Source organism: Oryctolagus cuniculus, chromosome 11, assembly GCF_964237555.1.
Source record: "Oryctolagus cuniculus chromosome 11, mOryCun1.1, whole genome shotgun sequence".
NCBI lineage: Eukaryota > Metazoa > Chordata > Mammalia > Lagomorpha > Leporidae > Oryctolagus > Oryctolagus cuniculus.
In genome coordinates this window covers 868,525-886,206 of record NC_091442.1, presented here as the reverse complement: position 1 = coordinate 886,206, position 17,682 = coordinate 868,525, and the positions used below count along the sequence as shown (strand labels likewise).

At 67.2% G+C, this 17,682-nt stretch overlaps 1 protein-coding gene across 1 annotated transcript; it reads left to right on the top strand.

Annotated features, from left to right (window-relative positions):
- The first annotated feature begins 4,760 nt into the window (after nt 1–4,760).
- On the top strand, nt 4,761–6,786 carry LOC138844264 (salivary glue protein Sgs-3-like). The gene is made up of 3 exons (XM_070051629.1): nt 4,761–5,024; nt 5,208–5,273; nt 5,726–6,786. Exon 3 carries the CDS (start codon nt 6,002–6,004, stop codon nt 6,473–6,475), a length of 474 nt encoding a protein of 157 aa, XP_069907730.1. The 5' UTR covers nt 4,761–5,024; nt 5,208–5,273; nt 5,726–6,001; the 3' UTR covers nt 6,476–6,786.
- The last annotated feature ends 10,896 nt before the right edge of the window (nt 6,787–17,682 follow it).

Genomic DNA, 17,682 nt, shown 5'->3' with positions numbered 1-17,682 from the left:
CCTGAGCGGTCTCCACAGGGGTCCTACAGGCTGGGTGGGGCCCTGCGCGCCCTTTGTCCTGGGGGGCTGCCGAGGGGCGAGGGGAAGTTACCGCCCATGTTACCGCCCAGCGTCTGGGGGCAGGGGCGGGGCCACCTGCAGGCCCGGCCTGGCCCACCTGCCGGGCCCTGGCCCCCAGCAGTGGGGAGCAGGAGCCCACCTGAGCGCCTGCAGGGTCTGGTCATCCCGGATCGCAGCCTCTCTGCGGTGCCGAAATCCACAAGGCAGAGCAGTCTGTCCGCGGGCAGGCGCCGGGACCAGCTGAGCGTTCTTTTAAAGAGCGGGTTGCTAAGGGCGGGTGTCCCTGTCAGGGGACACGGGTTCGATTCCCAGCGCTTGGTCCTGACTGCGGTTCCGGAGAATTCAGACCCTGGGGGGCAGCAGGTGACGGCGTCCCTGCCCCCCACGTGGGAGACCTGCTGAGTTCCTGGCTCCTGGCTCTAGGCCGGCCTGGCCCCAGCTATTGCGGGCATTTGGGGAGTGAACCAGTAGGTGGGAGATACCTCCCCATCCCCCCTCACAGACAGACACTGCCCCGCAGTCCTGGGCGAGCTGTGGAATGGGTGAGGGGACGCCGTCCTGGAGAGGGTCCCAGGTAACCAAGCGGCAGGAGCACGAGAGGTCGCTGTCCCTGGCTGGGTCTCCGGCTTTGTGGCAGCAGGGTCAGGGAAGTGAGATGGCCGGCCGGGCCCCGTCCCAGAGCCCACCAGGGTCTATGTGGAGGACAAGTGTGGGCCATGGTGTGGGCCGCGGGGCGTGGTGCTCCGTGCTGGCAGCCAGACACCAGGGGCCCATGGCGGTGGGAAGCCGAGGCAGGGTGCAGGGCTGCTGCTGGTCACAGGGCTCTCCTGGGGCTGGGACTGTCGGGACCTGGATCTGCTGAGGGTGACACAGCGTGGACGGCCGCCTGCCACGGAATCGTGTGGCTGAACGTGGTCGCCCGGAAGCTCTCTGCTCGGAACGAGAGGAGGAAACCAGTTCATCACCTCTGACTGGGTGAGGTCTGACCTCCAAGCTGAGGGCAGACGGCGGCTGGGGGCTGGGCCTGGGGCGGGGGGGGGGCTGGGGCAGGGCTGGGCTGGGGCAGGGCAGGGGGGCTTGGGGCAGGGCCGGGCTGGGCAGGGCTGGGGGCTGGGCGGGGGGGGGGGCTCAGGCAGGGCTGGGGGCTAGGGCAGGGCTGGGGGCTGGGCTGGGGCAGGTGGGAGGGGGTGGGGGGGCTGGGGCAGGGCTGGGGCTGGGGCAGGCGCAGCAGAGGCTGGGCTGGGGCCGACCCCTGAACAGAGCTCGCCGCAGGCGTGCGGCTGCAGAACCACGGTTGTGTTTTTAGATTTTTGCCTACACGAAAGGCAAGAGAGAAATCCCCCGTCCGCTGGTTCACTCCCCAGATGCCCATGGAGGCAAGGCTGGGCCAGGCCAAAGCCAGGAGCAGGGGCCAGGAGCCCAGGCTGGGTGCCCCACGTGGGTGGCAGGGACCCAAGTACTTGAGCCATCGCTGGAAGCCGAGTCGGGATGGGGTCAGGTTGGGGCACAACCCCAGAGTCCCCACAGGTGCGCTGGCCGCTGCCTGGGGCGGGGGTGCGCTGGCCGCTGCCCGGGGTGGGGGGGTACGCTGGCTGCTGCCCGGGGTAGGGGGTGTGCTGGCCACTGCCCGGGGTGGGGGGTGCGCTGGCTGCTGCCCGGGGCGGGGGTGCGCTGGCCGCTGCCCGGGGTGGGGGGTACACTGGCTGCTGCCCGGGGTAGGGGGTGTGCTGGCCGCTGCCCAGGGTGGGGGGTGCGCTGGCCGCTGCCCGGGGTAGGGGGTGCACTGGCCGTTCCCTGCGGTAGGGGGTGCGCTGAGATGCTGAGGCCCCTGGTGCTGGAGCTGTGGAATTGGCTGGGGGGCCCAGGGGCCAGCGCTCCCAGGACGGGGCCGTGCGTGTCCCCGCGTGGGAATTTTCCGCCCGCCTCTGGACATGACTCAGCCCTGCGGGGAAGGCCCGGCGGTGCTGGGGGCGAGAGGAAGGGGTGGCGGCCACGGTTTGTCGCCGGAGTAGGACTTTTCCACTGCGGCCTGGCCGGGCTCAGCTTCCCCAAGCGAGGCTTCCGCTGGGCCCCCAAGGCCTCCCCCCGGCCCCCGGAGGACCGCACTGCCCGCACCCAGGCCGGCCGTTCTTTCCCGGGGAAAGCGATAGCTCCTGCAGCATTCCTGTGACGTCACCCAGAGGCCCCGTGACCCTGTGACCCAGTGCACCTGCTGCTTCCCGAGCTGGGTGGGGACCCGGGTGTGGCAGGGTCTTGGCCTCTGGCGGGACCAGGCCCGGAGCAGGAGCCAATCACGCTTGCTCCTGGGGCCCCCTCAGCCCCCCCCCCGTGAATGCCCCCGGTGGAGGTACGGGGTTGCCTGCCCTTCACACTGCCCTTCCTGCCCAGGCAGCGGCCTTCCGGAAGGTTCTGCAGGCGGTAGGCTCAGGCCACGTGGCCCAGGTGCCCAGGGTGGGGCCACCTTCCCAGACCAGCCCCCCCAAGGGTCCCTGGGGAACCGCCCCGGGACTGCCACCCAGGCCGCCCTGCCACACTCAGGGACCAGCGTCCTGCTCACAGCTGTGGCCATGCTGTGCTGGGGCCTCCTCCTCCACAGACACGTGTGCACTCGCACTCCCACACTCAGCCCTCCACAGATGCACACACGTGTGCACTCACACTCTTAAACACACACCCCTCCAGACACGGATGCATTAAAACCTCCAGTTTCCTGGAAGAAAAAAAAAAAAGCCCACAGCTCCAGAGTGGCTCTGATACAAGACAAGGGAGCCACACAGCCAATCACGCGTGTTCCTGGGGCCACACTGGTGATCACGCGTGTTCTGGGGCCACACTGGTGATCACGCGTGTTCCTGGGGCCACACAGCCAATCACGCGTGTTCCTGGGGCCACACAGCCAATCACATGTGTTCTGGGACAGGAAAGTCAGCAGGTGGAATCGTTTTGATCTCTTTTATGTAAACGCAATGCAGTAGAACCACAGCTGCCTCCCCGACACGTAACTGACACGGGGTCAGCTCACGCCCCTTCCTCACCTGTTTCCACGTCTGTAGCCCATCAACACCGCCGCGCGTTTTCGTCAGAAATCTTGGGTCGTGCTGAGATTTTGTAAAACAGCACTGCAGGCAGCCTCCTGGGGTCACGGCTGGTGCCATCGCGCTCTGCAGGACCAGGAAGGGCTGCGGTCAGAGGCACCGAGGGACCAGCTGGGCTCGGCCACGCGCGGAACTCCACACCTGCAGACCAGGGAGCCGCAGGACCCCAGGACTCCCTCGGGGGGGCCTGCTTGCCTGCTGCAGTCCAGGCTGCCCCAACCAGAGTGGACCCCGAATCTTCCGCCAGCACCCTGTTGGAGTCCGCCAAGCCGAGGCTGCCTGACCAAGGCATCTCCAAGTCGCTGCCGCCCCAGGCTAAGCTCCTGCCTGTTGCCTGGATGCCCCACCCTCACCCACCCACACCTGGGGAGTGGGGGAAGGGCACAGGTCAGCCCCCCAGCCTCTCACCCTAGAATAATGGCCTAGAGGGGCCTGTGAGCCCCAGCCCCACCCAGGGCCTTTGCTCCTTCCAGGTGTGTGCACAGGGCTCCTTTGGGCCACAGGGCCTTTGCACAGGTGTTCAGATGCCCCATGGTCACCTGGGCCATGTCTGCTCATCCGGGGTCTCAGCTCAGAGCTGTCTTCTCGGGGAAGCCCCCAGACCCGGCAGGGCCAGGGTGAACTTCCGAGCACTCAGCGTGGCAGCACCAGTAAGGAGTCAGGGACCGGACACAGCAGAGCGAGTGAATCCACAAAGCCCAGAAATCCAGCGACGGCCGCGCCTCCAGTGGTCACCCCCACCGGGAGGGGGCGGTGCTGGCCCAGGCCATGGTGGCCAGGGTCCCCGGCCCCCATTCCCGCCCCTGGGGGATGAAGCTGAGGCCTGTGGGGCCCTGTGTGTCCTCGGAGGCGCCGATGCCCGCGCCCTCCTCCCCTGCTGTGCTGTGCCCCCGGTCGCTGTCTGAAAGGGTGAGGGTCCTTGCCCGTGTGGGCTGCGGTGGACACCAGACCGGCTCGCGGTGCATCCTGGGCCGGGTCGGCCTCGGCAGAAACCTCAGGGGTGGGGGCAGCCAGGCCGAGAGGGGTGGGCGGTCCAGGGACAGACACCGTGCGTGTGTGCGTGTGTATGCGTGTGTATGCGTGTGTGTGTCTGGGGGTGGGACTCAGTGAGACGCCGTGGCCAGGCCGTGGCGGGACAGATTCCGAGCTGCGAGGTCACGGCCATGGGCGGCGTCTCCTGTGCAGGCTGCGGCGGTGGCGGCACCAAGCCGACTGGCAGCTTAGCGGGTTCTGCAGCGTTTTAACCGGCAGTGACCTGCGCAGTGATGTCCCCAGTACGGACCTGGCTGGCAGGTGCTTTGCCGAGGAGCTGGGGCTGGGCTTTCTGGAAGGGTCCGTGCAGCTCGAGCGCACACGGCCGTGGCACACGCAGGAGGACAGGCTCCGCGGCGGGCGGAGGGGACTCCCGGCCCCGGCTTCTCCTGGCGGGCTGGGGCCGCCCCGGAAGCTCCCCGGGCTTCCTGGCTGTACTTTTCCGAGTTGAAACTTTCCTCTCGGGCAGAAAGGACATCCAGGCCTGGCAGCTCAGCCAGAAACAAACACTTCGCTCACAGAGGTCATCGTGGGCGTGGCGTGGGCGTGGGCGGGAGCAGGAGTGGGAGGGTGGGCAGAAGACAGCTCCCGGGCCGGCAGGGACACACGGAGGGTCGGGGGTGTGTGTGCTGGGGTCCGGGCCCCCCACCTTTCGGGTCAGGTGCATGTCTGGCCACACAGGAGCAGTGCAGATGAGGCGCAGAACATTCCAGAAGAGGCCCCCAGGCGGGGACGCAGGCTGTGGCGCCCAGAGGAAGAGACGGCCATGCCGCCCAGGAGACACTGCAGGCCTGGACGAGGCCGCCTGGGCTCCCCAGGACCACAGTGGTTGTGCAGGTGGGCGTGGCCACAGCCTCCCTGGCCTGAACCCCAGAAGAAGCCAGGCCCCGGGGACGCGGTGGGGGCCGCCAGGGGTGCAGTTCCCTGACCGCTCTGAGCCGCTCTGGCCAGCCCCTCCCCCAGCGCTCTGGGCGGGTTTGTGCAGGGAGTTTCTGAGGGAAGTTCTCCATTGTTACCCAGATGCGTCACGTCACCGGCAGAACCGGGAAGCCACGACCACACTTCTGCCAGCTGGAGAGAGAACCGGTGTGACCCTGGGTCTGCGCGCGAGGGGCTGCGGCCCCGCCTCCCAGGGATGACCCCAGCCCGCCCTCCATCCACCAGGCCCTGGCTAAGTTCTCTGAATGAGGGGCGGACAGGCAGCCTGGGGGGGGGGCTGCTTCCGGAACCACCCATGTGGGGCCCCCCCCTGCTCTCTTGCTGGGAGCCCAGGCCAGGAAACCTCCTGCGAGGCTTTGCGAGCTCTCTGTCCTCTCCGTTGCCTGGACTCCCCCCCCCAACTCGCTAACTGCCCCCGGGGCGGGGCGTGGAGCAGGGGCTGGGGCTGGGGCAGGGCAGGGCAGGGCAGGGCAGGGCGGGGGTGTCCCCTCCCCCATCACAGCTGGAGGAGCTGGTGGAGCTGCCAGGCCCAGCGGAATTCCCGGTGTCTTCATCCATTCCCTTTTTTTTTTTTTTTCCAAAAAAATCTTTTATTTAAGGAGCATGAGTGTCGTAAGCACAACTTCAGGAGTACGGCCACTCTGCCAGCCTCCTCCTGCTCCTCCGGTTCTCCACTCAGGTTCACTTCACCCACAGAAGTAAAGGAAAGATGTCCCAGAAAAGACTTCAGTTTCATCCGTTCTTTCAAAAGCTGACGTGGCCCAGACCAGGGCCCCGCGGCCCCGCTGCAGCAGGCAGGATCCTCGCTGGGCCCAGAAAGTCGTTCCGAGGAGAGGAGCCGAGGTGTGCGGGCCAGCAGGAGGAAAGCGCCACAGATGCTCGTCACGGTCACAGCTACCACCACCAGCACCACCCTGGTCACCACCGTCACCACCATCACCATCAACACCACCACCATCAACACCACCATCACCACCAGCACCACCCTGGTCACCACCGTCACCACCATCACCACCAGCATCACCACCATCACCACCCTGGTCACCACCAGCACCACCATCACCACCATCAACACCATCATCACCACCACCACCACCACCACCACCATCACCATCATCATCACCACCATCACCACCACCATCACCACCCTGGTCACCACCGTCACCACCGTCACCATCACCACCATCACCACCAGCATCACCACCATCTGCAGGGCCTTAGTCCACCCGAACGAGGGAAGGCAAGTGGGCCGCTCGCCCGTGGCCCAGCCCCCGACCCCGGAGACGGAGGCAGCGGGGAGCCGAGTCAAACAGGAGCTGCATCATTACTGCGCAGTTAGCCTCGTTTAAAACAAAAGCTACTGGGAGAGGAAGAGAAACCAACAAGTCGTTTCAAAGGTTCACACGCGCTGTGTGTGACTGGCACACCGCCTGTGCCCAGTCAAGTTTCCTTGTAAACACCTCGCCCGTCTAACTTCCTCTCGCCCATCCTCTTGTCCGGCGCTGCGTGGATGGCGTCCGCCTCCCCATCGTCCTCCCCGTAGGGCTCGCTGGAGAAGAGGCTGCCGCTGGACTCGCGTGGCGCCTCCGGGGACCGGGGCGCTGTCTCCGCCTTCATGGCTGAAGAGACCGGGCCGCCCTCTCCAGGACCGGTCCCGCTACCTCCCCACGAGGCGTGCCATGGCCGCCCTCCCCAGGGCCGGTCCCGCTACCTCCCCACAAGGCGTGCCATGGCCGCCCTCATACCCCGCAGTCACCACCATCACCACCATCACCATCACCACCACCACCACCACCACCATCACCACCATCACCATCATCACCACCACCATCACCATCACCACCATCACCATCACCACCATCACCATCACCACCACCACCATCTCCACCATCACCATCACCACCATCACCATCACCACCATCACCACCATCACCATCACCACCATCACCATCACCACCACCACCACCACCACCATCACCACCATCACCATCATCACCATCACCACCATCACCACCATCACCACCACCACCACCACCACCACCACCACCACCAGTTTCCCAGATGACAGCCCTCCTTCCATGTCGGGGGTGGGGGAGGTGAACTGTGCCCTGGACGCTAGGTGATCCAAGGACAGCGGGCAGGGGTCTGGGCTCTCCAAGTCCTCCACTCCCTGCAGAGCGACCTCGGCAGCTCGCCTTCACCCCTTCGCCGCGCCGGCCCCCCTCGGCCCACGCTGCGGGTGGAGTGCCTCTGAGCAGCCTCGGGCCCCCAAAAACACTTACACCCGGGTCACACGCCGCCGAGGGGCCGCGCGCCCAGACTGAGCTCCGGTCGAGAGTGGACTCGTTGGGGGTCCTCTCCGCCGGCCCCGCCCGGTGGCCACCGCCCACAGCACCTGCAGCTCCAGGCAGCCGGGACGATGGCGCTCCGCAGCCTGCCCCCTTGGGGGGGGTGCCCAGCTCCGCAGTGCAGGGCGGAGGTGGCGGTGGCGGCACGGCAGGGGCCCAGGCAGTGGGCACTGGGGCCCCCTAGGCCACCGCTCAAAGGGCGCAAGCTCCAGGCCCAGGCCCAACGCGGGGGGTCCGTCTGGAGCCTTGAGCGTGCACAGGCCCATGAGGGTGTCGAAGGCGAAAAGCAGCACCAGGAACAGCGCGATGCAAGTGCGGCACTGCCACCGGGCCATGGCCGCGGCGCCCTCCCCAGGGCCGGTCCAGCTACCTCCCCACGAGGCGTGCCATGGCCGTCCTCATACCCCGCAATCACCACCATCACCCTCATCACCATCCTCATCACCATCACCATCATCACCATCCTCATCACCATCACCATCATCACCATCACCATTGTCATCACCCTCACCACTATCACCACCATCACCATCATCACCCTCACCATCACAATCATCACCACCCTCACCATCACCACCATCACCCTCACCACCATCACCATCATCACCATCACCACCCTCACCACCACCACCACCACCCTCACCATCACCACCATCACCACCCTCACCATTGTCATCACCCTCATCACCATCACCACCCTCACCACCATCACCCTCATCACCATCCTCATCACCATCACCATCATCACCATCCTCATCACCCTCACCATCATCACCATCACCACCCTCACCATCACCACCATCACCCTCACCACCATCACCATCATCACCATCACCACCCTCACCACCACCACCACCACCCTCACCATCACCACCATCACCACCCTCACCATTGTCATCACCCTCACCACTATCACCACCATCACCATCATCACCCTCACCATCACAATCATCACCACCCTCATCCTCATCACCATCACCACGCAGCCGTCAGTTTGCCTACAAAGCAAACGAGGGTCTCGACTCCGTGCAAAGACTTTACTGCTCCCAGCTCCGCCCCAGGTGGCCGGCAGGGACGCTGCTGCGGCGTCCCCAGGAGCGAGCCGAGACGGAGGGTAACACGCGCTGCAGGCCGTTTGGGAGCCAAGTGCTAGGGGCTACGAGGAAAGCACTCATGAACACTCTTGGGAGTTCTCCATTTCCCTTATGGACAAACCGGCTGTGAGTCACCACCACGAGGTGCTGGGCTAGCCAGGCCCGCGGCGGCCCCCGCCTTCCTCAGCCAAGCGTGAAACCTGTCATGTGGAACACCTCCCAGCAGCCTGCTGGGTGCTGGGGCCCCAGCAAGGCCAGGGTGCAGGCGCAGGTGCCACTCAAACTCCGGCGGGGTGCAGGGGAGCCCCCAGAGGCGTGGAGCTCACCCCAGGCCTCCCCTGGCCCTTCCTGCTCCATCCTGGCCACACCGGCCACCTCTGCCTCTGCCCCGGGCCATGCACCTGCTGCTCCCCAATGCCAGCTGCCCTTGGAGTGCTGGGCTCCCTCTGCCTCTCTCTCTGCCTCAACGGCCCCACCCAGGAGAGGGGGGCCCCCACCGCACGCCCTCTGTTACAGTTGCCACCTCACACCACTGCTGGAGCGGGCTGGCTTGTCCGTGTGTTTCTTGTCTGCCTGCTCCATGTTCTGAGTTCTGGAGAATCCCACTCCCGGAGCCCAGGGCCCAGCCCACCACTGCTGTGGTGGAGGAGGTGGGCCTGCGGGGTCCCCAGGCCCACTGGCCCTACAGCGTGGTCCATTAGCTCCCAGCAGCCCTAGGTCAGCGTCCTCGCTCACATCCCGTGGAAGCTGAAGACCCCGCAGCTCAGAGAAGCCGAGAAACCTGCCCAAGGCCCCTCGGGGGCACCCGGCCCAGGGCCAGCGGGAGCCTGACTCCCAGGGGCCGAGCACCACACAAGTGCCCACCGCACCTCAGGGCGCTCCAGGAAGGAGGCGCAGCTCAAGTGACGACGCCCACGCGGTTTCAGGAGCAAGCCAGCTCACTCAGACAACGTGGCGGGGAGTCGTGCGGCCGCTACCCTCCTGCCCCTGCTACCCCACAGTCATCAGCTGGCCACCCTGGCCCTGGCCTCCACGGCCCTCTCCGGAATGTGTGGGACACTCCCTGCTCCAGGCCCGGCCACTCAGCCTCATGCCGTGGCGGGGTCCTTGCTCGGCGGCGTGGGCGTTCCCGCTCCCGGCTGTCCCACAGTGCCCCCACTGGGACAGCTGCCCATGCCTGTGCCCAGGCTCCTGCGCGCCGGGCCTGCCCACCTTTCCTGCGGGACCGTGTGCTCAGCTCCGGAGCAGCCGCCAGACTCCCCCCATGGGGGTGCCCTCTGCGTCCCGTGTGCTGTTATTTAGGTCATGGTTCTGCGTGTACAGAAACACGGTCTCGCACAGGCCTCCGTGGCCACCACTCTGAGCTCGCAGCCCACAGGTGTCCGGGACACTCGCAGCCGTCACCGCCATCCGCCTCCAGAACTCTGCCTCTGCAGACAGACAGCCCAAACTCTGTCCCCACTGAACCCCAAGTCCCCGTGCCCCACCCAGGCCCTGACAGCCACTGCTCTACCCTCTGCCCTGTGGTCACCACTGCCCCAAGGAGCCCACACTGGGGCTGGGGGACAGGCTCACTCCTCGGCGGAATGCCGGACAGTTCACCAAGAGGGAGGTGCCGGCACCTCCACCCTTCGCAAGTCCAAGTGACGATGTTCTGTCTACCCGTTCGTGCCTCCGTGGGCACCTGTGTTGAGTGTGGGGCACAAACATCTCAGCACAGCCCCCCCCCATGCCAGGAGCCGGGAACCAGATGGAGAGTCCACGCACTCCTTCCGGGAGGGAAACCAGCATCCCACATGGGCACCGGTTCAAGCCCCGGCTGCTCCACTTCTGATCCAGCTCCCTGCTGTGGCCTGGGAAAGCAGCAGAGCATTGATGGCCCAGGTGCTGGGGCCCTGCACCCGCCTGGGACCTGGAGGAAGCTCCCGGCTCCCGGCTGCAGCCTGGCCCAGCCCCTGCACTACAGCTACCAAGGGAGTGAACCAGCAAATGGAAGACCCCTCTCTCTCTCTCTAACTCTGCCTTTCAAATAAATAAATAAATCTCTACAAAGAAATGGCAAATGACCTCAACAAGCATTTCCCAAAAGAAAACCAGTGAACACAGAGTTCACGGGAAAACACCAGCACCGCGCAGCAGCAGGGAAATGCAAATCCAAACCACAGGCGCCAGCGCTGGCACCGGGGAGGAGGAGAGAGAGCAGAGACAGGCGCTGGCGAGGCTGCCGGACGCAAATCAGCACAGCCATTACGGAAAACGGCGGTGGAGGTTCCTCGAGAAGTTAAAAATGGAACTGCCACCCACCAGCAGACAGGGTGCGGAGACTGCGCTAAGACCCTGTGACGCCGTGGGCGCGCCCCCAGGGGAGGAAGCCAGGGACGGGGAGGGGCTCACTGGAGCAGAGCAGGGGCTGGGAGGGCGGCAGGTGCTGGCAGCCTGGGCCCCAGAGAGTTCTGGGTCTGAGCCTCGATGCCGGCTCACCATGGGTGTTCCGTGCTGTCACTCAAATGCAGCCCAGGGGGCGGGAGGCAGGAGGCGGGCTCACCAGCCAGGTCTCAACACACACTAGTTACATTGTATCACTAATTCAAAACCAAAGAAGTCCCCCTCCCCTGCCCCACAACTCCGGACAGATGGACAGATGGGCGGGGCCCTGGCATGCTGACGCCTGGCTGAGGCTTTGCGGCCCAGACCCTGCCATGCACGGGATGCCAGCAGGTGCCGGAGGCAAACAGACCAATCACCTTGGGAACTTGCAGGCTGGGGGTCCCACGAGGCCGGCAGGGAGGCTTCCAGCCCAAGGGACCAACAGGAGCCAAGTGCCCCGGCCAGCTGCACGGGCGCCGGCCCGGGGGGGGGACGTGGCTGGAGCAGTGAAGCCCAGCACAGGCAGGGGCCACCCCCATCTCCCTGGAGCTCCTGGAGAATATGCCCCCTTCTCCCCCCACCTCCTAAAGCCCCTGGAGTTGCAGCAGAGCGGAGGGCCTCCTCCGCCACCTGCTCCCCTGAACCCCTCATCCATGTCCCTCCTTGTCGGGTGCTGTCACCAACCACACAGGCTCCCTCCCAGGCGTGGCCTAGCCCCTGGCTCCACCCCATCCACACCCCGTCCAGTCTCCGCCCATGTGCAGACCCCGCAACCCGCCCAGCTCCAGCCAGGCTCCCTGCACGTCCCCCGGCCCCGGTGTCACGTCCGCCGGAGGATGCTGCCCCTCCTGAAGGTCTCCGCCCTGCCTCCCGTGCCCGCTGTCTGAGCCCGCGGGGCCGGGCACCTGCGTGATTTCGCCTTTCGGTGGCGATGCAGTGGTTCCCGGAGGCTGTGCCAGGTCCCTCGCCCACTCCCTGCTGCTACGGCTTTGCCGCTGCGTCCAAGAACGTCCCGGAGACGCTAAAGGGCAAATGCATGGGAACCAGGGAGCCGGCCATGCGGCCCCACAGCACCGTGGCTGTGGCCGGCAGCGTGAGAACGGACATCACGGGCCCAGACGGGGGGAAAAGGGAACGGGAAGTGGCTGTGGTGTTGCTCACGCGGCCCTGCGTGACCTCCATCCCTCCAGGTTTGTCTCCGATGCAGTTACAGCATCGCTTTTGCCATGAATACAGTTCCTGGGGCAGCAGGAGGCAGAGGAAGACAAAGCAGAGCCAGGAAGCACCAGCCAGCCGGTGCCGTGGGAGACGCTGGGCCGGGGGGCGGCGGCCGGCCTGGCCCAGTCCCGCCGAGACCCTTAGGTGGGGCAGGGAGGAGCCCGGGCATGGGCACCACGTGGTGCGTGGACTGGGGGCGCGGGCAGAAGCGCAGGCCCAGTCTGCCGTCTCGTGGGTGGCTCTTTATTTATTAGGTGCCGGAGGCGTGCCAGTCTGCATCAGCCGGGCACGGCCAGGAGCTGCCGGAGGCTGATATCCTACACAAACACTCGAGGGCGGCCCTGGGCCCGTGTTGGCGCCGAGGCTGGGTGGGGCGGGACAGCCTCTCGGGAGGGTAGGCAGAGGTCTCGTGGCCGGCGTGGGAAGGACAGGGTGAGGCACGGCCTTGTCCACGGGCCTGAGGTGCGGTCCTTGCCCGGGGCCACTCGGGCGGCCACCGGCAGGCTTGGCCGCTGTGTGCACACCAGGCCTGGGCGAGTGTGGCCAGAGGCCAGCAGACCAGCAGGACCACGGTGGGCACCGCGTGGGGGCCTGAGCCTTGGGGAAGTGCGCGGCTCCGGATGGTTCCAGCAGTCTCCGGAGCCCCCGGCAAGAGTCTTCTGGAACTCGGGGCCCTGAGCGAGCCAGGGGCTCCCGGGAGGGCGCTCTGTTGACGGTGACGTGGTCTGGGGTGATCCTGGGGCGCGAGCTGGCAGCCTGCTGCGGGTCTCTGAGGGTGGGACCTGGGAGACGCCTGGCCAGGACACAGAGCCACGGACGCCAAGGGAGAACACGGCCCAGGCTGCTGATGCAGTGCGCACAGGGGCAGACGGCGGGCAGGCAGGGCGGCTGGGCGGGGCGGCTGGGAGTGCCCGGGGTGGGATGGGGTGAGCATGGGCCGCCAAGGACAAAGGCAGGCGGGGGCCCAGACCAGGAGTGCTCAGGCGGATGCGGCCTCAGCTGCTCGGCTCTGCTGCTGCACGGGGGCCATCTGGGAGGATCTGGGGGAGCGAGGCAGCCATGGCGCCGCAGCGCGGGGCCTGGCCCCGGCCCCAGCCAGAAGAGGGCGCCGGGGAGGGGCTGGGCAGGCGGCAGCAGCCAGAGGGCCCATGCCTGCAGATGGACCAACCCCCAGGGCTCAAGAAGCCCAGCAGTTCAGTAAATCCCCGGTGGACGTCCACGCCTGGGGTTTAAACAGAACATCAGGCCCTCAAGGAGCCATGCGCTGGGGACAATGGAAGCTCCAGTCCCCCAGGGGGAGGGGCCCAGCTCGCCTGCTGGCGCAGGGGTCTTGGGAGGCCTTGCACAACCTGGTTCACGCCTGCACACTCATGGCAGCGTGCCAACTCCCAGCAAACGGCACTGCTCCCGACACTGAAGGCCCCGGACGCAGCGGGCAGCAGGCACTTCCCAGAGAGCAGGCCGGGACGGCAGGGCTCTGTCACCTGGATCCCCACGCTGCTCTCCAGCAGCTCGACCGTGCTGGCCCGAGGACACAGCCAGAGGCTCGGCACACGGCCAGGGGCTCGGCACACGGCCAGGGGCTCGGCACACGGCCGGCCAGGGAGCTCTGCACATGGCCAGGGGGCTCTGCACACGGCCAGGGGGCTCTGCACACGGCCAGGGGCTCTGCACATGACCAGGGGCTCTGCACATGGCCAGGGAGCTCTGCACACGGCCAGGGGCTCAGCACACGGATGGCCAGGGGGCTCTGCACACGGCCAGGGGCTCGGCACACGGATGGCCAGGGGGCTCTGCACACGGCCAGGGGCTCTGCACACGGATGGCCAGGGGGCTCTGCACACGGATGGCCAGGGGCTCGGCACACGGATGGCCAGGGGCTCTGCACATGGCCAGGGAGCTCTGCACACGGCCAGGGGGCTCTGCACACGGATGGCCAGGGGGCTCGGCACACGGATGGCCAGGGGGCTCTGCACACAGCCAGGGGCTCTGCACATGGCCAGGGGCTCTGCACACGGCCAGGGGGCTCGGTACATTCTGACGTTGACTGAGGACACTGAGATCAGTTGACAGCCACGTCTCCTGCCGTTACAGGAGGAAATTCTCTGGAAAAACAAGGCTGAGCTGAGAGCGTGTCCCAGGAGGTGCCGTGGCCCCGAGACACAGAGTGAGGACACGGGGACGCCTGCTGCCCAGAGCCGTCACCAGGGCCCATCGGCGAGCAGGTCCTGCAGAACGGGCCCAGGGTGGCCAAGCCTCAGTCCACACGAGGTGACCACTCACGTGGGGACTCGCTGGGCACCCAGCAGGCAACTGAGGCTCAAGGCGGCCATGGCTCCCAGGGGCTCCCGCCGCCCACAGCCTCTCCGCCTGACAATCCACGCCCACGAGGTCCGCCCCCCACAAGCTTGGAGGACCGTGGGCTGGGTGTTTCCCCTAAGATCACTCCGACCTCCTGCTGTCTGCACGTCGGGGCTGACCCTGGCCGTGATTCCTCACCCTAACAGGGCACTGGACGGAGAGAAGCCCCCCACCCACGCTCCGTGACCGAGACCCCCTCCCTCCTCAGCAGAATCCTCTCTCTGATGCAAAATGGTGGCATCATAGCTTCAAGTAGATTGTTAAAAATTCTCCACTGCCTGTGAATTAGCTCCTAACTTGTTTTCTCTTTAATTTTTTTATTTTCATTTACTTGAAAGGCAGAGAGAGAGAGAGAGAGAGAGAGAGAGAGAGAGAGAGCAGTTCTATTAGCTGGTTCATCCCCAGCCAGGCCACAGCCAGGAGCCTGGAACTCCGTCCTCGTCTCCCACGTGGGTGGCAGGGGCCCAAGCACTTGGTCATCATTTGCTGCCTGCCCGGGCGTTGGCCGGGAGCAGGATGGGAGGTGGAGCAGCCACTCGGATATGGGACACGGGAGCCTTAAGTGGCAAGTTAGCCACTGGACCACACTGCCCGCCCCTAACTTTTGCATCATTTCCAAGGCTCGGGATCAGTGAGGCGGAAATGACCATTGTCAACGCTGAAGGAGCAGGCACAGAGCAGTGTCCAGTGCTTCCGTTAACACATAGGCAAATGCGCCGACAGAGGCTGCAACAGGATGGCACGGGAACAGACCGGCGGAGGCGCCAGCCGTGGTGCCGGTTCACCCTCGCTTGGATCCCCAGGCCACTTCCTGCTCCTTCTCCGCTCTGGGACAAATCGTGCGCAGCGGGCAGGAGCCGGGAAGCCGGCAGCCGGCAGGCAGGGGTGTGGCTGAGCAGCTTCCCCGTGTCCAACCTCTGAGATGACGTCAGAGCGCGGGAATTTCCCTTCCGCACCCCCGGGGGGCCCAGCGCGCGGCCGGGCACCCGCAGGACCGAAGGGGAGCCTGGCCTGGCTTCTTCTTTCATTTTCTCTTAATTACTTCCTCTCCCAAAAGAGCCCCGCGGCTGGGGGGGGGGGGGGTTCAGAATGTTCTAGGGCGCATAATCAGGCTTCGCTGCGCCCCGCGGCTGACCTCTGCGGCCCCGCCCCCGCCCTCCCGAGCCCTGCGCAGCAAGCCCGGCGGGCCAGCGGGTCCCCGCCCTGGAGCAGGCCCCAACTGCACCCCAGATCCCTGGTCCCCCGAAGCCGCATGCAAGCTGCACGCAGGGTGCGGTCTGGGCCGGGGTCTCAGGACACACAGGGGCGCCCGGGGTCCCCCGAGGCCTGAGTTCTGCAGGGATGCACCGGGATCCTCAGCTGAGTCCCCGGGAAGCATGAAGGTTCTCGGGGCTGCCCTCCAGCAGTGGACACAGCTGTCCACTTAATAACGCCGGCCTCGGCCGAAGGGGAACCCCGAGGACGCTGCTGCTCGGCTGTCACTCAGGCGACCGGAGCCCCTTTAGCCCGCCCCCTGCGGGGAGGAAGGACGCCCTCCTCCTCCCCGCGCGCCCCTACGCCCCAGGAAGAGGTCAGGCCCCCGCCTGCGCACCGCCAGCCCCGGCGGGAGATCACACACCCACGCCTGACTAGGGTGAACTTCCCTTAAACGTAGTCACCGCCACGAAAGGGAAAAGCGGCTAACACTCGGCCTCAACACCTGCGCTCCCCCCGGAGCGGGGTCCACAGCCCTCTGCGGAGGCTCCCGGCACCCCCATTTTAGGATGAGAAGACTGACGCGCGGAGGGGCCGAGCAAGGCCACAGGAGCAGGGAACGTGTCGGGGCTCCGCGCCTGGGACCTCAGCGGCACGGAGGATGTTCCACGGGAAAAAAGGCCACAGCTGGGCCCCGGCCGCCCCCAGCCAAGGACGCAGCCTCCCCGCGAGCCCCGGGCACGTCCCTGACCCGACCCTGGGCTGGACCTGAGACCCATCCCGGCGGCCGCCGCTCCCGGCTTCCCGGACCCGGCGCAGGCCTTCCCGGAGGGCACGCGGCGGGACCCCGCGGCCCCGCCCCACCCGCCCGCGACTCCTCTCCCACGGCTCGGGGCGACGACCTCACCGACCTCACCGCAGCACCCGATGCGGCGCCCCGGGGCCTGGGCAGGGAACCAGCGGCGGAGAGCGCCGGCCCCGCCGGCTCCGGGGATGCGGTCGCGTCGCCGCCCCGCGCCTTCGCGCCTCCCGCCGGGTATCCTCTGCCGCGCCCGCTCGGTCGCTCCCGCCCCAGCCCCGCCCCGCGCGCGCGCTCAGCCGTCACCTGGGCGGGCTCAGCCCGGACGGCGCCGCCATTGGCCACAGGAGGTGAGGCCAGGGGCCTGGGCGGCCGCCGAGCCCCGCCCGCCTCTCTGCAGCGATGAATGAAGCGTGGGTGGGCAGCGCGCGGCGCTCAGAGCGTGGAGTGGAGCGCGCGGACGGCGCTTGGGGACGGTGCCTGGGAACGGTGAGCGCGCGGGGAGCTGGGCGCGGAGGAGCGGGGCGCCGAGGGGCAGGGGAGTCGGGCGCGGCCCAGGTGCGCCCAGCGCCCGCCTGCTGACGTCAGGAGCCGGCAGGTGCCAGTGGACGTGGAGCTGGGCCAGCGGGAGCGAGGTGGCGCCAGGACAGGCGCGGTGGGGGCCGTCTGCGCGGCAGGAGGCCCGGGCACCGGCCGTGCGCCCCTCGCCCCTCCGCGGGCCAGCGGCGCCCCCAAAGTAAAGGGGGCGGATTGTTCGGCTCCTCGATGCCACCTCGCCAGGCTGGAAGAGCCGGGGAGCAAGAAGGAGGGCGGAGGGAAGGGGATGTAGCGAGCGGCTGCTGGCCCGCGGAGCGCGCTGGAGCTGCCGGCGCTGCAGGGGCGCGCGGGTCTCGCACCTGCGGCGGATGCGGCCGTGGGGCGGGGCCCGGGGAGCGCTGTGCGCCCAAGTTTCCCGCGGCAGGGCCGGCTGTATTCGCGCCTGTAGAGCTCCAGACACCTTGGGGAGCCGAGGGCGGGCGCGCCGGGCCGTTCCTTGCCACGAGGACCCTGGCCGCGACCCTCTCCCCGGGTGCACGGCTCAGAACCGCGGCCGGGGGCGGAGCGGAAGCCCGGGAGGGGCGAGGGGCACCCCGTCCACAAGGGTGCTGGTCGCGACCGCGTCGGCTGGGCCCCGC